The sequence below is a fragment of the Syngnathus acus genome, chromosome 20, assembly GCF_901709675.1.
Source record: "Syngnathus acus chromosome 20, fSynAcu1.2, whole genome shotgun sequence".
NCBI lineage: Eukaryota > Metazoa > Chordata > Actinopteri > Syngnathiformes > Syngnathidae > Syngnathus > Syngnathus acus.
The window spans coordinates 2,444,461-2,461,345 of NC_051104.1; the positions used below are offsets into that span (position 1 = coordinate 2,444,461).

Below are 16,885 nucleotides of genomic sequence, written 5' to 3' on the forward strand. Positions count from 1 at the left end.
AATGAAGTGTACTCCTATTGATCAATTCTCAATTATTTTCCATTAGGATGGAATTGGAATGGATATTTTGGGGCTGTTGACAGATTGGACTCGATTCCTGCCAGGAAGCGGGCCGCCGCTTGAATCGCCTCTGATTACAAATTGGCCAACGAGAAGGCAGATGTGAACAAAGACGGACAAAAATGCGGCGAGCTGGTTTGCATTTCCACCGACCGCTGCTGCCACGATTCAAAGAGGTCGCCGCTCCGAGTCGGGGAAACAATGAGACGTGATGCGGCGGCCAAAGTTGCCGGATATTGAATGGTGGACATTTGTTCTGGGAGTTGAGACCCCTTGGGGGTTCCTAATAAAGTGGCTGGATGATGAGAAGAAAGCTACTGATGGCCCCTCCACTTGGCCACCATTCGCCCGCTCCCACATCAATAGACTGAATCAAAGTGGCAGTCGGGGCAAGCTCTTGTATTTATTCCGATATTTCATGCGTGTGTGTGTGCGTGTGCGCCCTCATCACAGGGATGCACATGAATGGGGGACAGGAATAGGTATCCCTTTCAAATGGTTCTGGAGGAGGGAATCAAAGCCCCTTTGTCAGAAAAAAAAGGCCAGTCAGATGCAAAGCCGCTATTTTATTGTGGGCTTTTTTTTTTTTTTTTTGCTTCGTTCCCTGATGCGCAACGGCAGAACGAGGCTGCCAAGCGTCTGATGGACACAGAAATAAAAGTGAACAATAACAAGCCGGTTGTATCGTTTCGGCTTGGCTTGGTGTCACCTGCAGAAACACACGAGGGGAACGTTGTTTGTTGGCAACCGCTCGTTTTAGCTATCAAGATGCTAGCAGTTCGTCATTGATTTAACAGGTGATAAATGCGGCCCAGGCCAGCCGGCCAGCGTTCTTCTTGGACTTCAAGCGTGTAGACGGGAGCTAACTGAAATGAATGTTACCGTCGGTGGCTAAATGCATGCTTCAACTTGCTGTGAGTCACAGCCGACAAAAACTGCAGGCGAGGAGCTTTGATAGTGCACTAATGCTACTCTATGATTTGCGACATTTACAAATGGCGCCCAACACACACGCACACACACACACACACACACACACACACACTCGCACACAAGTGAAGTGTTGATTTTAAGCAACAGCCAGTGTAAACCTTGCGTTCTTCCTTTTGGCGAGCAAGAAGTACAACTATAAATATCGGCCTTTCGAGGGCCTGGCCAGATATTTCCACCTACGATTGGAGCTCATAAAAGAGTTACAATCTTGTGAATTCACACACACACAAACACACACACACACACTCTGTCTCGCACTCTCACGTCGGCTAGCAAATAATATGATTTGTCAGAGGGGCTCCAACGGGGTCAAGGTGTGCATTTGACACATCTTCCCCTCCGGTGTGGCACAATAACGACAATTTACGAGGCGCACTGTCGCTTGCCAACACGCTCCACAAAAGCACCGCAACAAAATGTCATTTGAGACGCTGACACACTTGCACTTGCTGACAAGTAGCTTCGTCATTGCCCTCGGCATCATTAGGAGTTGCACTTCCTGGATGATGATGACGATGAGAACAATAACAATAGAAAAAAAAACTACTACTAATGATACCAAGTGTGATTTTAAGATGTAATTTCTTCACACGCACTCCAAATGATTTCTTGCTATTGTTTCCCAAAGGTGAGCGTGGGCAAAAAAAGTAGGGGAAGAAGAAGCGAGCCTGGCGGAGGGAAACGCTGGCTTAATGACACGGCTGGTGATTTGCAGCTGATTTTACCAGCGACAACTTTGTTGCATTGTGAAGGTGAGCCGTCAAGGTGAGCCAGCCCGCCGCTGCTGAAAAACACTTTGCTCAATCCCATTTTGCCGGCATATGATGAAAAAGCGAGCGTCGCGGCCGAGGAGCCATTACGCCGCCGAAGGGAGCTTCTCCGGCGCCGCTCCATTTTTTCCTTTTTCCTTCCTGTCTTGATCTCGAGGGGAATGTGACAAAGCCCTTCCCGTTTTTTTTTTTTTGCCTCTGCTGTCCAATTTGCACGACCCGCAGCGAAAAGTCAAAATTGGCAAGTGTGCGCTGCTTTGCGGCCGCTCTCCATTCATCTTCCAGCCACTCTGCATTGTCTTGTAAAAAAAAAAAAGCCCAATAAAATATCCTAAAAGTGCTCCTGCGCAGGTAAAATGAGGGAGCTTTCCCTTTCTGTGCCGTAGCGTCATCCATCATGGTGTTTCTATCGCCGCCTAATTAGTTGGCCTTGCTCTCTGCGTGCAAAGCTACTTTTCATCCAACGTGAGACTTCAGCCTCAGGGCAACACGTGCCGTTTGATAGACAATGGCGGCGGCGGCGACACCCGTTCAGATGCTTCAGGGTCAATGAGATCGCACGGGGGGTCGCGCCGCACTCATAACACTAATTAGAGTCCCCATAATTAAACTCCCAAGCCTCTCGAGCGTAGTCGGGAAGCGGGCGGGGGGTTCTTGGCAGACGCTAATCAGAGCCGAGCCACTTTGAATTATTTGAAGGCTTTCACTCAAAGTGAGGAGGAAGCGAAATTGGCTTGAAAGACGGGCAGGTAGGCAAGAAGAACGAAAACAGCAAAGAACCGGCCATCGACGCGACTTCAAGTCGATCTCCGAGTGAGATGAGATAAGACAACGTCTCATTCAGCGTCGGCCATCTTTTCCTGTTCATCCATTTTCAAACTTCGCACATCCGCCAACATCAGCATCTTGCACTTGTTAAGAGCAAACGCAAAGCACAAGCACACCAACGTCCACTCGAATGGACCCCGGCAGGCTAATTAGCCCACCGCAAAGTAGCCCGTAAAGCTGCGGGTGCGACGCCGAGCTATAAAATCCAGCGCCGTCCGGGGTGCGCCAAGCTTGAAGCGCCACAAGTCATCCGAGCCCTCCAGGTGCAATCACGCTCGAGTGCGCCGGCTCTTACTCGAGTGAGCTTGAAAGTGACTTTTTTGATGAGCTTCGTCTTTGTCATGTGTAACTTAAAAGCAAAGTGCCACGACGTTTGCAATAAAAAAAAAAAAGCCCACGTCCGTAACTGTTACGGTGAGCGCTCGCCCAAAAAAAAACATGAACAGGGAATTGCATTAGTGCATCTGTATGATGTCGAGAACAAAGCTCAGTCTCAGGAGTCGAAGTGGAACAGCCACTTGAGTACCCTTCTTCATCCTTTTCTTCCTCCTCATCTCAAAAGAGGCAAAGACGTGTCTTTGCTATTTCCTTGGCATAATTGCGTCTGCTTGTTTACCATTCTCAGGCTCTCTGCACACATTTGGATTCATAAACATGGCCGGCCTCTCATTTAACGAGAGCGACATCGCTAATCTCCTTGCCTGAAGCCACAGATTAAGATGGCCGACAAGGACACGGGGCGGCGGGTGACGGCCACGCATGATTAGCGACACGTTAGCCGAGGACGGCCGCCATCTTAGGGAGCCGGAAGGAATTCTGCGAGGTTTACGCTGCTAGGCTCGTTAGGACGCGTCGGATACACGGCGTCAGATTTATCGTTAGCATCAATACGATTTACAACCAATCCCAACGTTGTTTTTGTCCAATCTTTGTATCCGGGAAATATTTTACGACGCCGTACGTCAACCTGTTCCTGCATCTTTTTAGGCAATTGACTGGTCAGGGAGACGACTGCATTCTACATTTGGACTTGCTTCATTTGGAGCTCGGGTAAGTGATCAAAAGACAGAACGGCCTCTTTTTGAGCTATAGAATCTAACTGTGGGTAATTCAGTTCCCTGTCCTTGCAGGTTTTTTTTTTTGGAGTGGGACTCAGACAGAAAGGGCAGGTCTCCGCGGCGCTGCGTGTAAATATTGTCATGACCGCCGGGAAAAGCAACCCAGTGTTTACTGCTCGGCTCCCTGAGCCAAACCGCGCGGCGGACGAGCACAGGAACGCCACCGTGTAGAGGATGCGCAAGGAAAAAAAATGTTTGGAGCCTGACATTTATCAAAAGTGGCCTTTAGTCAAAGTCCTGGGCGAAGCGTGAAGAGGTTTCCTGATGAGGGCGCTGATGTTTGTGGCTGCTGTGAGCCGGTCAGGCAGACGCTGGCGTTTAATAGCGCAATCCATCTGCCCCATCGACTCCAATCGCATCCAAAAGCGGCGCCGGCTCGGATCGGAGATGCCGACGACTCCGTTTGCGCCTCGTTTTTCAGCTAATAGACGTCGATGACATCCGGCGACTTTTCACCGGGTTCGGATCACGCTTAACCGGGAAGATATCGGATGCGGCCCAACGACTTTGGAAGGAGACGTCTTCAATTTCGCACTTTTGAAAAGCGCTCCCAGGTGTGAAATAACGCGTCTGCCGTCATGCCGTCGCTGCAAATTGCCGTGGCCCTGTCTCAGAAAAATGCAAACAAGAACTTATTTGGCATTTTTCAGATCCATTTTGACACACTTGCTTGTGGCAAAAGAGTGTTTTGAGGGGGCGGTCATAAAAGGAGACCTGAGGCAGCTTGTTTAAGAGGAGGCCATCTTGTCTCATGCTCAACATGTTTTGTAACCGTGGCAACCAAGGGCTGAGATGAGGCGATTAGGATGAGGCAAACAATTTTCTCAACAGCGTGACCTGATGTCATGTTGTTCTTCTACAGACAGGCTTGGAGTCACAGCTCAACAGCGCCTCTGCTGGTGGCAGCCAAGCAGTGCACTCTGTTTTGCTTAAAATCAACAATGGATTCTGACATCATCACAACGCTTCATTTATGGCATTTTACAGCGATTTGGAAGAAAACAATTATGCAAATGAAGCTATTATGCATTATATTTTAAAAAGAATGAGGAATATAAATTCCAAGACAAATTAGCATGTAATATTCAAGCCCGGGGCTGGTCTATGCTAAGTGGCGTCACCGTGCAACGGCTCGCTTTTAAAACAGAAGGTTCCTGTTTGAGGGGATTTCGCAATTTTTTTTTCTCTGCATTCTGTTGGACACAAAAAAAAAAACGCAGCTACGCTTCATTATTAGATTTAAGTGACATCGTTTTCATAATGTCACATTTTTCCTCACATTATGGTGACTAATTTTGAACAGCATTTGACAAAATACAACCACAGCGTATTGGGTCGGGTACACGCACGTGTTTGGCCTGGGCGCGTGTCCTCGGAGCTCCTGGCAAGCGAGCACGCCGCTTGATTTGATGTACTCGCATTGATTGACTGCCACGTAAAGTGGATCCCATCCGCCACGGGAAATAAAACAGTCGCAAATGACCCTTGAAACTATTTACCCAGCTGCATTAGCGCCAGCGGCTAATTATAAGGAAGGCGAGCGTCGCGGCTACGCGGCCACTTCATCAGCCGGAGCGATTTCTCGGTCTTCTCGGCGACAAGCTTCTCGTCCCGAGATTCTCCTCTCACTCATCAATGTGGCGGTGCCTCGTCAGCTGAGCGACGGATTCTGTTTACATTTGGTGGACGAAGGCAGAACCAGGCGAGGAACTTGGACAAAGGCCGTTTAGCGCGACTGGAAGCCAAAAAATGCTACCCCCGTCGCCATTGTGACATCTTTGGCTTCATGACAGCTTTAGTATCTTACAGACATGGAGTGGAAGCTGACGGCGCCGCCGCTAATTGAGCTTTATGAGCTGCGAGAGCCAACGACAGCAGCGCGCCGAGCGAGACCACCTGGACTCCCAAACTGAGCGTGGTGCTAAAAATTGACAAAGGGCCCTGGAGTTGGCCGAATCCCCCAAAGCGCCAGATGACTGACTTCACGACACAAGCCTCTTCCACTTGGTGAGCGTCGCCACAAGGTCACTTTACGATGGGCACTTTTACATCTCGGGATTTTATAAAAAAAAAAAAAAATCCCAATTGAAGTCCGGCTGCTCCCATTTGCTGTTCCATGTCATCCTCATGTAACTATTGATCACGTGTGGCATTTTGTTTTCCTACTTAAACGGCAACGCACGTCGAACGCCTTAATTGCTTCAATTGCTTTCCACTTGACCACGGCGGCGGCTTCGACTCAAAACTGCCGGCACCAAACAAACTGAATCTATGTATCGACTCGAACAGCATCTCTCAATTGATCTATTTCCTTTTCCTCTCAACACAAATCCTTGAAGCTGCCACTCAAGCCGCGTTTTACTTCTCCAGCTTGATTGAAAGCCTTGCACCACTCAAGTCTGCTCAAAGAAAAAGAGAAAAAAAAACAAAAAAAAACACCAGTAGCATGATGGCTTTTTTTTTTTTTTTAACGCGGCATCAAGTGAAATCCGAGGGGATTACAAGCATCTCCACGACTTCAAACAATGAAACGCCTTATTAATTAAAGAGCAACATGCCTTTGGAGACTTTGGATGTGTACACAATGCTTGCAGTGCTGGATTTGATTTAGAGCAGTTCGCTGGTCAACCGACCGCCAGGACCGTTCTGAGTCGCGCGCTGAACTCATCTCCTCCATTGAAAGCCGATCGACCCGCTTCCAAGGATATTTCTGCAGAAATCCCTCGGCTTTGTTTTGTTTTTTTTTCCCCTCCCAGTGAGAGTTGCAAATTTATGACTGCATCCTGGCTGTGTCAAAGTCATTGGAAGTGCAGAAAGAGTCCAAATGGAATGAGATGGAGGCTGAATAGCGGCAAGATCATTTATCTGGCAATCGCCCGTCGTCAGGGAAGCCCTTAATGGGCCCGACAAGCATGTTTTTTTTTTTTCCGCCAGAGATCATAAAACGCTGCTACGTCTCCCAGCCCATCATGAAATCATCATCATCATTGTTGGCTGACACAATCCAAGGTGATCGCATTGCATACAAAATCGGCCGTGGCTACTATTATGAACGAGCGCGTTCGTCGATGCAAAACGATTTTCTCGCAAGGGAAAATAATGCAATGATGTCATCAAGAAGGGCCAGAAAAGCAAAATGGCCACATTGGCTGCTCGCTGAGCTGAGCTCTGTTGAGATTTTCAGCGGTGATCCCACTACTGGCCCCTGGTGGCCAACACAAGAAAGACAGCAAGAATTGAATGACTAAGTGGGACTCCCATTCTTTTTATTTCGATTCCGTTACTAACGGTTGGGAAAGCATAGTAGTATAAATAATTTATTTTTTTAAGTTGGATGACAAAAAAAAAAGGATGACGAAAAAGCCACCGCGAGGCCCTGTTGATTGCTGCTGGGGCTTTCAATATTAATATTAGTATTCGAATAAATCATGCGATTTTTTTTTTCCTTTGGGCAGGCTTGTGATGAATGGCAAGCTCAGCGGATCATTAGACTTGCATGACGTCCACGCTGGTGTATAAAATGAATTTGCAAATCCCATTTACATCTGGGAAAATCACGACACGGAAGTCGGTCGACGAGATGGTCCGCTCGGCCATTTGGCTGGTAGGCCCGCATTGCAACTCCATCAATGTTTGAAGGGATGGAAATGAGACGGCCGCATCGCTTCTTCACGTTCAAAGTCGGCGCTCGTACATGTAGGTCATTCCCACTCCCCTTGGAGATGGAGCCCCGCCCACTTTTAGGATTAGTGGCCATCATTCATTACGACCGCACTTAATTACAGCAGGAGGTGGCTCACGCCAACTCCCTCCCCTCCGCACTTTGAGCATATTAGGCTCTCCTTCACCGGACGACATGCCTCCAGGTGACTCGAGCACAGCTGCAATTCGGACTTGTTTACACACCGACCTAAAAACAGATTAGGCAGGCTAATCAGGTTAGAATGAGAAATTCAACTAACTCGGTGATACCGTCCCGCAGCGTCTTCCAGGCAAAAATGCTACAAAAAAAAAAAAAGTAAAAAAGTAAAGCAGCTTGAAGCTTCAGCTTTAACTTTTTGTGCCCTTGACACTTGTTTGGGAACACAAGCTTCATGATCCTTTTATCCTTTTGGGGTGCACTTGTGTACATTCGCCCACACAAGGAGATTAAAAAAAAAATTCAATTATGTAATACAATTTAATAACTTAATCATGTTATATATATATATATATATATATATATATATATATATATATATATATATATATAAAAAACTTTTGAAATTACATAAAATATAAATTACGGGTCAATTAGGCAGCACTAAATGGGAATAAATGGGAATCATTTTGTGTATTAATGAATATGTTTTAATCATGCATTAGTAATGCAAAAACATTTACTTTTGTATTTGTTAAAAACTAAATCCAGCAACATTAAAACTACGACAAAATAATTGAAATTCTTGGAGCTATCTTAAACATTTTCAAAAATGCAGCAATTAATGGTTTAGTCTCACGCAAATACGCGGAACATATTTAAGACAAATTTGCTTTGAACGTTTTGAAAGAACCCAATTAAATAAAAATGTGAAAAATGAGTTGCTGTATTTTCTTATCATGGTGCTATCAAACATTCCAAACCATCACGTCTTTTTTTTTCTGCAATTCCGCTGTTAGCGTGCTTTAAGGAGCCACTTATGCTACCAAATATACTTCGGCGGCGCTCGCTCAGCCCCAACAATCACCGAATCATCAGTGACGACTTTGCCGCCCACTTTGCATTGATCACAATCAAGCGGCCATTTTACGTGCGAAGCTTGACGAGGTGATGATTGTGCGGGAATGAAATGGAATATGACTCCGGCTTGTAAAGACAAAAGCACGTGAAATTAGCTCATCGGTCTCGTCGGCTTCGTAAAAAAGCCACCTCGGCCGTATATCACTACGTCCGCTGCCAGCCAAATCAGGAATACTAGCTGTCGTAAAATGGAGGCTCGCCAAAAGTGCTGTAAATTTACCTCGCCCCTCCCATCCACGGCAGTTACAAGTACAAACTTTTTTTTTTTTTTCCGTGAATTCACAGCACACCAATAACGGTGGGCTGCCGCAGCGAGCGGGCCGCTCTTGAATTATTCAGCAGCGAGACCTGTTGGGGATGACGAAAATCCGACACATCAGCAGTTCACTAGCGGGCCTCCCCCCACCCTCCTCACCCACCCACAAAAAATGAAGATGAAAAAAAGGCACATAAAAGGAGGCAGGCGCAAAAGTTGGAATCAAACTATTCCATGCACATCCTCTTCCTCTTTTCATATTTCATCACTTTAAGACTCGCACACACGCCAAACGCTTTCTGCGCTTTGGAACTAGCCGCAACAGAATGACGTCACATGACCTGTGTCGTCACGTACGGGCGACTCTTCCTGCTTGGGGCAAATGTCACTTCCTGTTCAACTTCGAGTAGGGTCCATTTTGTGTTACTACAAATTTGGGCCTAATTGAAACGGACTTCTGGGCCCTTCCGGGCTCTCTGCAGCACCTTGACGAGCACGCCCCTCCCACCCTTCTGAATTATCGCCCTCCTCCTCCCTCCTCTCATCTCATCTCAGCAACGCACGCTATGTCAAGTGACCTTTGTCGCTACGCCGCACGCTCGCCGACCTTTTAGACAGCGGACGTCCGCGGCGATGATAATGAGGACCGCCGAACAAAGCGGCATTAGCATCGCGCGCGTCACCGGCGTCCGGCTGCCGGGTGGCAAAGTGCGCGTGACTCACCATCGTAAACTTATTTATGGGCTTTCCCGTAAATATAATCATCCGTCGTAAAAAAATGATTGATGAAGCGGCAAAGGAAAATGTTTTCATAGCCTCTTCCCCTTTTGGCAAATGGCAGAGGATATCTACAACAACTACAACATGGCAACTTTGCGACTACATCAGGTAGCAGGTGCGCTCCGCAGGCGCTTCAGTCAAGCATAGCCGGAGAAACACGTGCATGCGCCGTGTGAGCGTTTCCCGCTCGGGATCATGTCGTCGACGTCCGCAGGGGACCTTTCAGTTCACCTTTCAGTCGCAGACGTGTGAGCGAACAAGCGTCTGTCCCCGCGGCGGCGGACAGATGCTCGCCGCCCGCGTTCCCTTGAGAAGCGTGTTCCGGCTAAGAGGAGTTCGTTCGCTATTCCGATTTGTGTTCGGCAATCTCCCGCCCGCCAGGGATGCGCATTCAAATCCATTCCCTTGATCAATGGGCGGGAAAATTAACATAATACATCAGTTGATGACAGAAAAGAAAGATGAAGAAGCGCAGCCTGAGGCTCAGAGCTGCACTTTGTCACATTCAAGCGCTAACTGTCATGTATGAAAAAGCAGAAACTCTCATCTTTTTACAATTCAACTTTAAAGACACCACTCATGGGCCAAAATGGAGGAATGTGAAAATGTCAAGGTGCTAACTTCACCAGGCCGAGGAACCTCAGTCTATTGATTTCTTGTAAAGCAACAAAAAAAGACTGCACAAAACTCCTTTTTGAATGCCGTCGACAAAATTTCATCCTTTGTCAGCCTCCAATTTTGACAAATCTGCATCGTCGCGGCCGAATTTTCCAGTTTAGTGCACTCCAATTATTTTCTCCTGACATTCAAAGAGTGGACGAGCCAGAGCAGCCTTTTAATTTCCTCGGCTTTCAACGAGCCTCTTTTTTTATTAGTCATATGAAAAGAAAAGTCATTTTCAAATGCCCTTGTAAGCATGTGGCGGCGTCGGCAGCGTACAAGGTGGGATGACTTTTACCAAACCAGTAAGACGCATTGAAAGACTGCAATTAGAAGCTATTGACAATAAAAAATAAAAAAAAAACTCAAAGAATGTCACGTCGCGCAGCCTTCTGAGCTGCCATTAAATCTCGGGCAAAGTTGCTTTCAAGCGAGCGGCCGGCAGAAAGCGGGCTAATCGTGTTACGTTTACCAGCGAGCGCTTCGAGTGCTGCGTCACTAGCGTGTCGTGGTTCCGCGGCGCCAAGTCCAAGCAGAAGGCTTCCCGCTAGATGTTGCGGGACGGAGGAGAAGAACAGGACAACCGAGCGGCCACCTAGCTCCCCGCGGGATCGGAGCCGCTAATCCGGTTCCGAATGGCTTTGCCAGAAAACAGCGACGGCGCGCCGCCAATCAGCCCGCAGATGAGCGGAAAGAGCGAAAAGTAATTGGATCATAAAGAGCAGACAACTCCAGGGGGGCGCGGAGATGACTCCATCTGGAGCGCCAGCGCACGGCCGTTTTGTCCTAACGACGGGCAACAGTGCTGCAAGCCAATCATGGATGCATCCGACGGTGCGTCACTATTATAAAAGTGCACTTTTTTCCTTGTTTGGACCTACTTGTTTTGATTCAGTGGACCGAACGACTCATTTACGATCTGAATTTGCTTACTAAGACAAACTATGTAAAGCACTAAAGGTTATTTTCGGGTCGAGGTCAAATCCGGACCGTGACGGTGCAAAAAGAGGATGACCATCTTGTTTTTGCAAATTCTTTCATTTGTAAGCGAATCCGAAAATAAATGTAACGGCACACACAGGAAATTGCGCATTTGCACTTAAACCGAGGTTTAATATGCATTCAAAGGCAGGCAAGTTTTTTTATCTTATGTTTATCGCTTCAGCAGAACTAATAGCATCAATAAAACTCAAAATATTCCACACCTATCTAGTAAACATCCGGTACTGCTATTTTCTTGGTGGATTACTGCCTTATTTTTAGAATTCACAACAAACACGGCCTGGCCACATGAGTTACGACATTACATTCATTACGCTCCCATATTGCTTTTTTTTATTTTTTTTTTTGAGGAGCTAGCGCGTTGTTCGGGTTGTCTCCACGGCAACCCAAGGACTTTCTGGAAGTTTGCTTTTGCGTGTGGAGTATGTGGCCGAATTCATTGCAGCTGCTTCCACTTTGCAGTTTCTTCCACTTGCGTGCGCCACCGCTACCTGAGGACAAGCTTTTATAACGAGAGCTTCAACATATGTCGTTTCTGCGACATTAGCCGCGTTACCGTGCGCTCAAGAGCGAGCCCGCCCCAAGCAACTCAAAGCTGAGTGCTACAAACTGCTGAAACAAACGCATCTACATTTGGGCCAATTGTGGTGGCAAATGCAAACTCAACGAAAAAAACAAAAGCCAAGCGGGTCACTCACCTTTCCCACATAGAGCGGCTCGTTTCCCGTGAACTCCTCCAGCACGAAGAACTGGTTCCATACCCAGCTGCGTCTGTGTCTATGCGGGCCCCCCCGAGGGGTTGCACCTGACTCGTCCCGGTCTCCTGAGCCGCCGCCCCCGTCGGGCCCCGAGCAAGCTCCCTGGATGGAAAGCAGGAGGCCAAGGAGCGCCAGGAGAGCTGGGGCTCTGCGCACGGCCGAGCAGCACCGCGCCATCATCTGCGCCACCCCTGCCGCCTTCCTCCCCCCGCGCTGCTCCAAACCGCACTCAGGCCAGAAGAGGAGCAAAATAAATAAATAAAATGGGGAAGGGGGGGGAAAGCTAAAATGTCAAACCCCCTCTGGGTTTTTATCCTCACAGCACCGAGCTCGTTTCACCGCGGTGCGGTCAAGCTCGGCATTCTGCTGTTTTTTTCTCGATTGGAGACTAAAAGCGAGGTAATTCCTTCCACTCGGGCGCCGAGGAGTTGACATTAAAGGCGGCTAACGGGGTCAGCGGTGGCCCAGAAGCTTCTCGGCGGCAGGGTCCGATAATTGGCACCTATCGGAGCGCAGAGAAGACAAAAAAGACAACGGCAAACGTCAGCAAAAGTGCCGCTGTGACCGCGGCAAGTAATGTGATTACTGGCGCGCCTGTAATGTGATTACTGGCGCACCAGTAATGACATGCTCTCGCTAATCATATAGAAACTCAAAAGACAGGCAATTGGGTCACCAAGCCAAGTTGGAGTGCAAAAACAACTTTTCATTTAAATGGTAAATTGCCTTTACAAAGTTGGAATGCGCATGAAAATGCGTTTGCAGGATGTCACAGCAAGGGGGCGCTGTAACCACAGATTTTACACTGCATTTGCGAAACGGTGCAACAACAAAGAGGATCGTTTGATGGAACCGTTACAATTTTGTGTTACTTGGCGAGACATCCAACTTTGCCAACAAGCTCCACCCACAACAAAAGACAAAATCTTAGGATGATTTGCAATTTAGTGTCATCCTTCGGTCTTGAACAAAACACACGGTTTGCTAGCAATTGGACTGCGTTGTCTCGAGGCTGACACGTCGGCCAAACTTGGATGTTGCCAAGTAAAATTGCTCATCAAGGACACCTTTTCGGCTTTACAAAAGGTCTGCTCGCATCTTGTTTAGTGAATGTGGTGGCCTGCCACCGCATTGGCAGACGAAACGTCTCACGGGCCTGCCCTTGACCCGGCGTCACAAAGGATCGTCAAAGGCCTCCATGCTAACGAGCGCAACAACAAAGGCCGGTCAGCTGACTCCCAATTATCTAGCTGCACCCCAGCAAGGTCATCATAGACACGCTAACAAGTCACGTGGGTGGGTCAGATTAAAAATAAATCGGAGGCGACCTCAAGCCGGATGCTCGGTGGCACGCCGGCCTTTGTCTTAACGCCTGGGCCGCGTGCCTGACAGTTTACCCAGCATGCCTCAAACGCGGAGGAGGAGGTGAAGAAGGTCGTGGTGTCTTGACACGAAAGAATCCCAGCAGGACCGAGCGGCCTTGTCGCAAAGGCGGCCGGTTAGCCGTGTATGAGTCGCGAGGCGATGCGTGCGCGTCCTCCAGCCTCCTTACGGCCAACAAATGCCACGTAAACGGCGGGAGGTCATGTGAGAGGAGACGTCGAGAGAGCTTGGCTCGCACGCGACGTTACGCTTGGCTCACCAAAACGCTCTCTTGACTTTTCGCTGATATCCTGATCATGAGAACATCACATCATGATAACTTTCATATCGAAATAATAAGTCGTGCACAGCGTGATAATATTCTATCGTGACATCATCATGATAATGTCCTCCTACTGTGCGCCATCACGAGTGTGATCATATTTTATCATCCGCTGTATCATGAGCGCATGATATCACAACATCGTCAATCTTGTGAGCGTGCTGGTGTGCAAGTCGCTGAGTGCTTGCCTGCCAAGCTGCGCGGTCTCAGAATGACATTTGGACGAGGGAAGTCGAAAGTGGAGCAGATGTGTGTGCAGGGCGGCGGGAGTCTGCAGGTGGACCATGGCTCACGCCGACCGGCTCAGCCGAGGCAAACCATCTCCGCAAGTAACGGAACGTTCATAGACTGCTCACACGACTTTGACTTGCGCTAGCTTCATGCTAACGCGCAGTATAAAACACCACTGAAGGGCGAAGCGCAGGATCTTTAAACGCAAACAGTGCTACAACATACACTCAAAGGCATATATTCTTTATCCTCTTCCATAAATGACAGACAGTCGTGCATTATGCTGCTCCCTGCTGGACAAATCACGCATAGCAGATGGTGGCACAGTGAATTGACAAATGAAAACTTCACAAAATGTTTCATTCGTTGCATTCAATTTGATTACGATATGTGTATTCTTGACTAAATATAATTGACTGCTATTTTACTTTTTAAAAACACATTCCTAAAAATGCGGGAGCCTGTTTAAAATTTGCCTTTTCCTCCAATTCATTTTCAAACTGTGTTTTGGGGACATTATAACCTTCATGTGGATTTCCCCCCGGGAGGCCGGTCAGTGGGGGTTGGGGGGCAGCGTCAATGTGATGAGCGCGAATGAAGTGAAAATACAAGATAAAGCAGCCCCCCCCCTCCGCCCCCCAGCCGCTGTTTGGCTTCCACACAGTTGTTCTAATCCCATTTAGCCATCCCACAACAGGATTACCAGCGAGCGCCGCGGGTCCGGACGACCAATCGCACACTCGCTGCCGTTTCACGGACTCCTCCAGCACCGATCATCACCCCACGTCAACGGAGACCTTTCACCCCTTGCTCAAGGGCCCCTCGGCCGGAGTTGAGAAAATGAGCGGATTGGCCAACCGAAGCGAAGTGGCGGTGACGTTTTTGAGAGGTCGGATGGAGGACGCGAGCCATCATCTGCGCCCGAGGTTGGGGCCACAAAGCCACCCGGCCTTTGATTCGCGACGCCCCCTTTTGCCCCGCTTTGGATTGGCCACGCCGCCCGCAGCGGGGACAAGTGACAGCCGGCACAACGCGGCGGCTAATTTTGTGGACAGCGAGTCAGCGAGAATGGTAATAATATTTATCACGCTGGCGTCATTTCCAAATGGCATGGGACATTTCATTAGGCACGCTTGCACCCCAGGTGCAAAACAAAAATGTACCCAAAATAAGAACGCTCACTTTTAGGTCATGACTTCATCATCCAATTTTCTTTGCGAAAAATGAAGAGCAAAAGTATAATAACGTTCGACGAATGCATTTCACAGTGTATCATTATCGTCATGGAATGAATCCCGCATTTCATTATCAACTGCTTCATCAACAGGCTAAGGTGTACCTAATAAAACGACCCGCCCTTGTTGCGTATCTTTTTTTCACTACTCCATTCAGTTTTTGCTCAAAATCTGGATGCTCTAAGAATAGGTCAGAAATGATTCAATCATAATCTCCTCTGTTGAGAAAGGGGAGTTTTCTTCTTTTGTCTTATATTGGGAGGTGGAGGTGGAAGGGCGGGGGTCACGTCCTCTCTCCCGGCGTGCGAGAAAACCGCTGTGGTGACACGCGTGGTGCACATCTATCACCACGCAGCCACGTAAAACGCACACACACCAAAAAAGTTACACACGCCCTCATCTTCTGCATTGACAAGTGACAGCAAAAAAAAAAAAAAAAAAAAAAAAAACGCCGCGGAGGCAGAGCAAATGAGCGCAGAATACTAATGATGCACGACGAGGAGGAAAAAAGGTTGAATATGCAGCGAGCGTGCAAAAAAGGGAGAAGAAGCAGCCACACTCACCCGCCAAAAAAAGGTGACAGAAGTTGCCACCGGCGAGGACGCCCAAAGTTGACTGAGCAGGACAACAAGACCCCCAGAGAAAGAAGAAGAAGAAAGGAGGAGCAGGAGGATGAGGAGGAGGAATGGAGCGTGCGTGACGTTGTTGAACAAGTCGTCAATTAGGTCCCGATGGCGTGGATTTGTGTTGCTTGCGCTGACGGAGCCGAGCCGCTGCGCACGCTGGCTCTGCCTCCACTCAGATGTGACTCGGCTCGGCTCGCACTTTCTCTCCAGCCTCACTCCCCCTCTCTCTCGCTCTCTCTCTCTCTCCTGCGTAGTGCCGCCTCCTACTCTTCCTCCTCCTTCCTCGCACGGGAGACCAGCTGCAGACTTCTTCCTCTTCTGCCGGTGTGGCGATCGCAGCAAGCGCTAGAGCAAAGGTGTCCAAACTAAAGGCCGGGGACCCGCGTGCAGACCCCCGTCTATTTTTTGACAGGCCCGAAAATGTTGTTTAAAAAAAGGGTTGGGTGTTTAAAGAGAAAAAAGTCAGGGGCTAAAAGAGTGACAACATTTCGCTCCAAAAAAAATCCGGACCCGTTTACCTCGCCGCCTATTCATAAATAACAATCCACATTTGTGAGTTGGACTGTCTTTAGCATATTGACTCAATTAAAGTCAAAGAATTTCTTTGCAGCCTTCAGATTTTTCTCTCTGTGTTGCTTGGATGAAAATGTTTGCGCAGCCCTGGAACAGAGTGACACAAATCACGAGGAGGAGAGAAGACGTGCGGGAGATGCTCATAAAAAAGGAGAAGGATGGCGAGAAGGAGTTTTCACACTCGCACAAATCACCCAGACGGAGAGAAAGGACGGACAAGGGGGAGAAGAGGAGAGAGAGATAAAAAAACGGGGAGGGGGCAGAAGGAGGAGGAAAGGAAGATTGATATGAGGAGGAAGGCGATAAGAGCAGCGGAGGGGCAACAAAATGAGAAGATTAGCAGGAGCCAATGAAGATGGAGGTGGTGGAGGAGAGGAGGTGAAGGAGACAGGAGGAGCAAACAAAGATAGATAAGGAGGTGAAACGAGCAGGAAGAGATTGAAGAGGAGGATAAGCAAGGAACAAAGATTGACGACGAGGTGAAGCGTGCAATGGAATGAGAGATGATGG

General features: G+C 48.3%; 1 protein-coding gene across 1 annotated transcript in view; it reads right to left on the minus strand.

Annotated features, from left to right (window-relative positions):
- cdh7a (cadherin 7a) overlaps window positions 1-16,215 on the minus strand; it is a 40,106-nt gene extending 23,891 nt beyond the window's left edge. The window contains exons 1-2 of the mRNA XM_037279856.1: window positions 15,740-16,215; window positions 11,946-12,507 (exon numbers count right to left, since the gene is read on the minus strand). Of these exons, the coding sequence (XP_037135751.1) occupies window positions 11,946-12,185 (240 nt within the window). The 5' untranslated portion in view covers window positions 12,186-12,507; window positions 15,740-16,215. The remainder of the gene's footprint in view (window positions 1-11,945; window positions 12,508-15,739) is intronic.
- Between the last annotated feature and the right edge of the window lie 670 nt (window positions 16,216-16,885).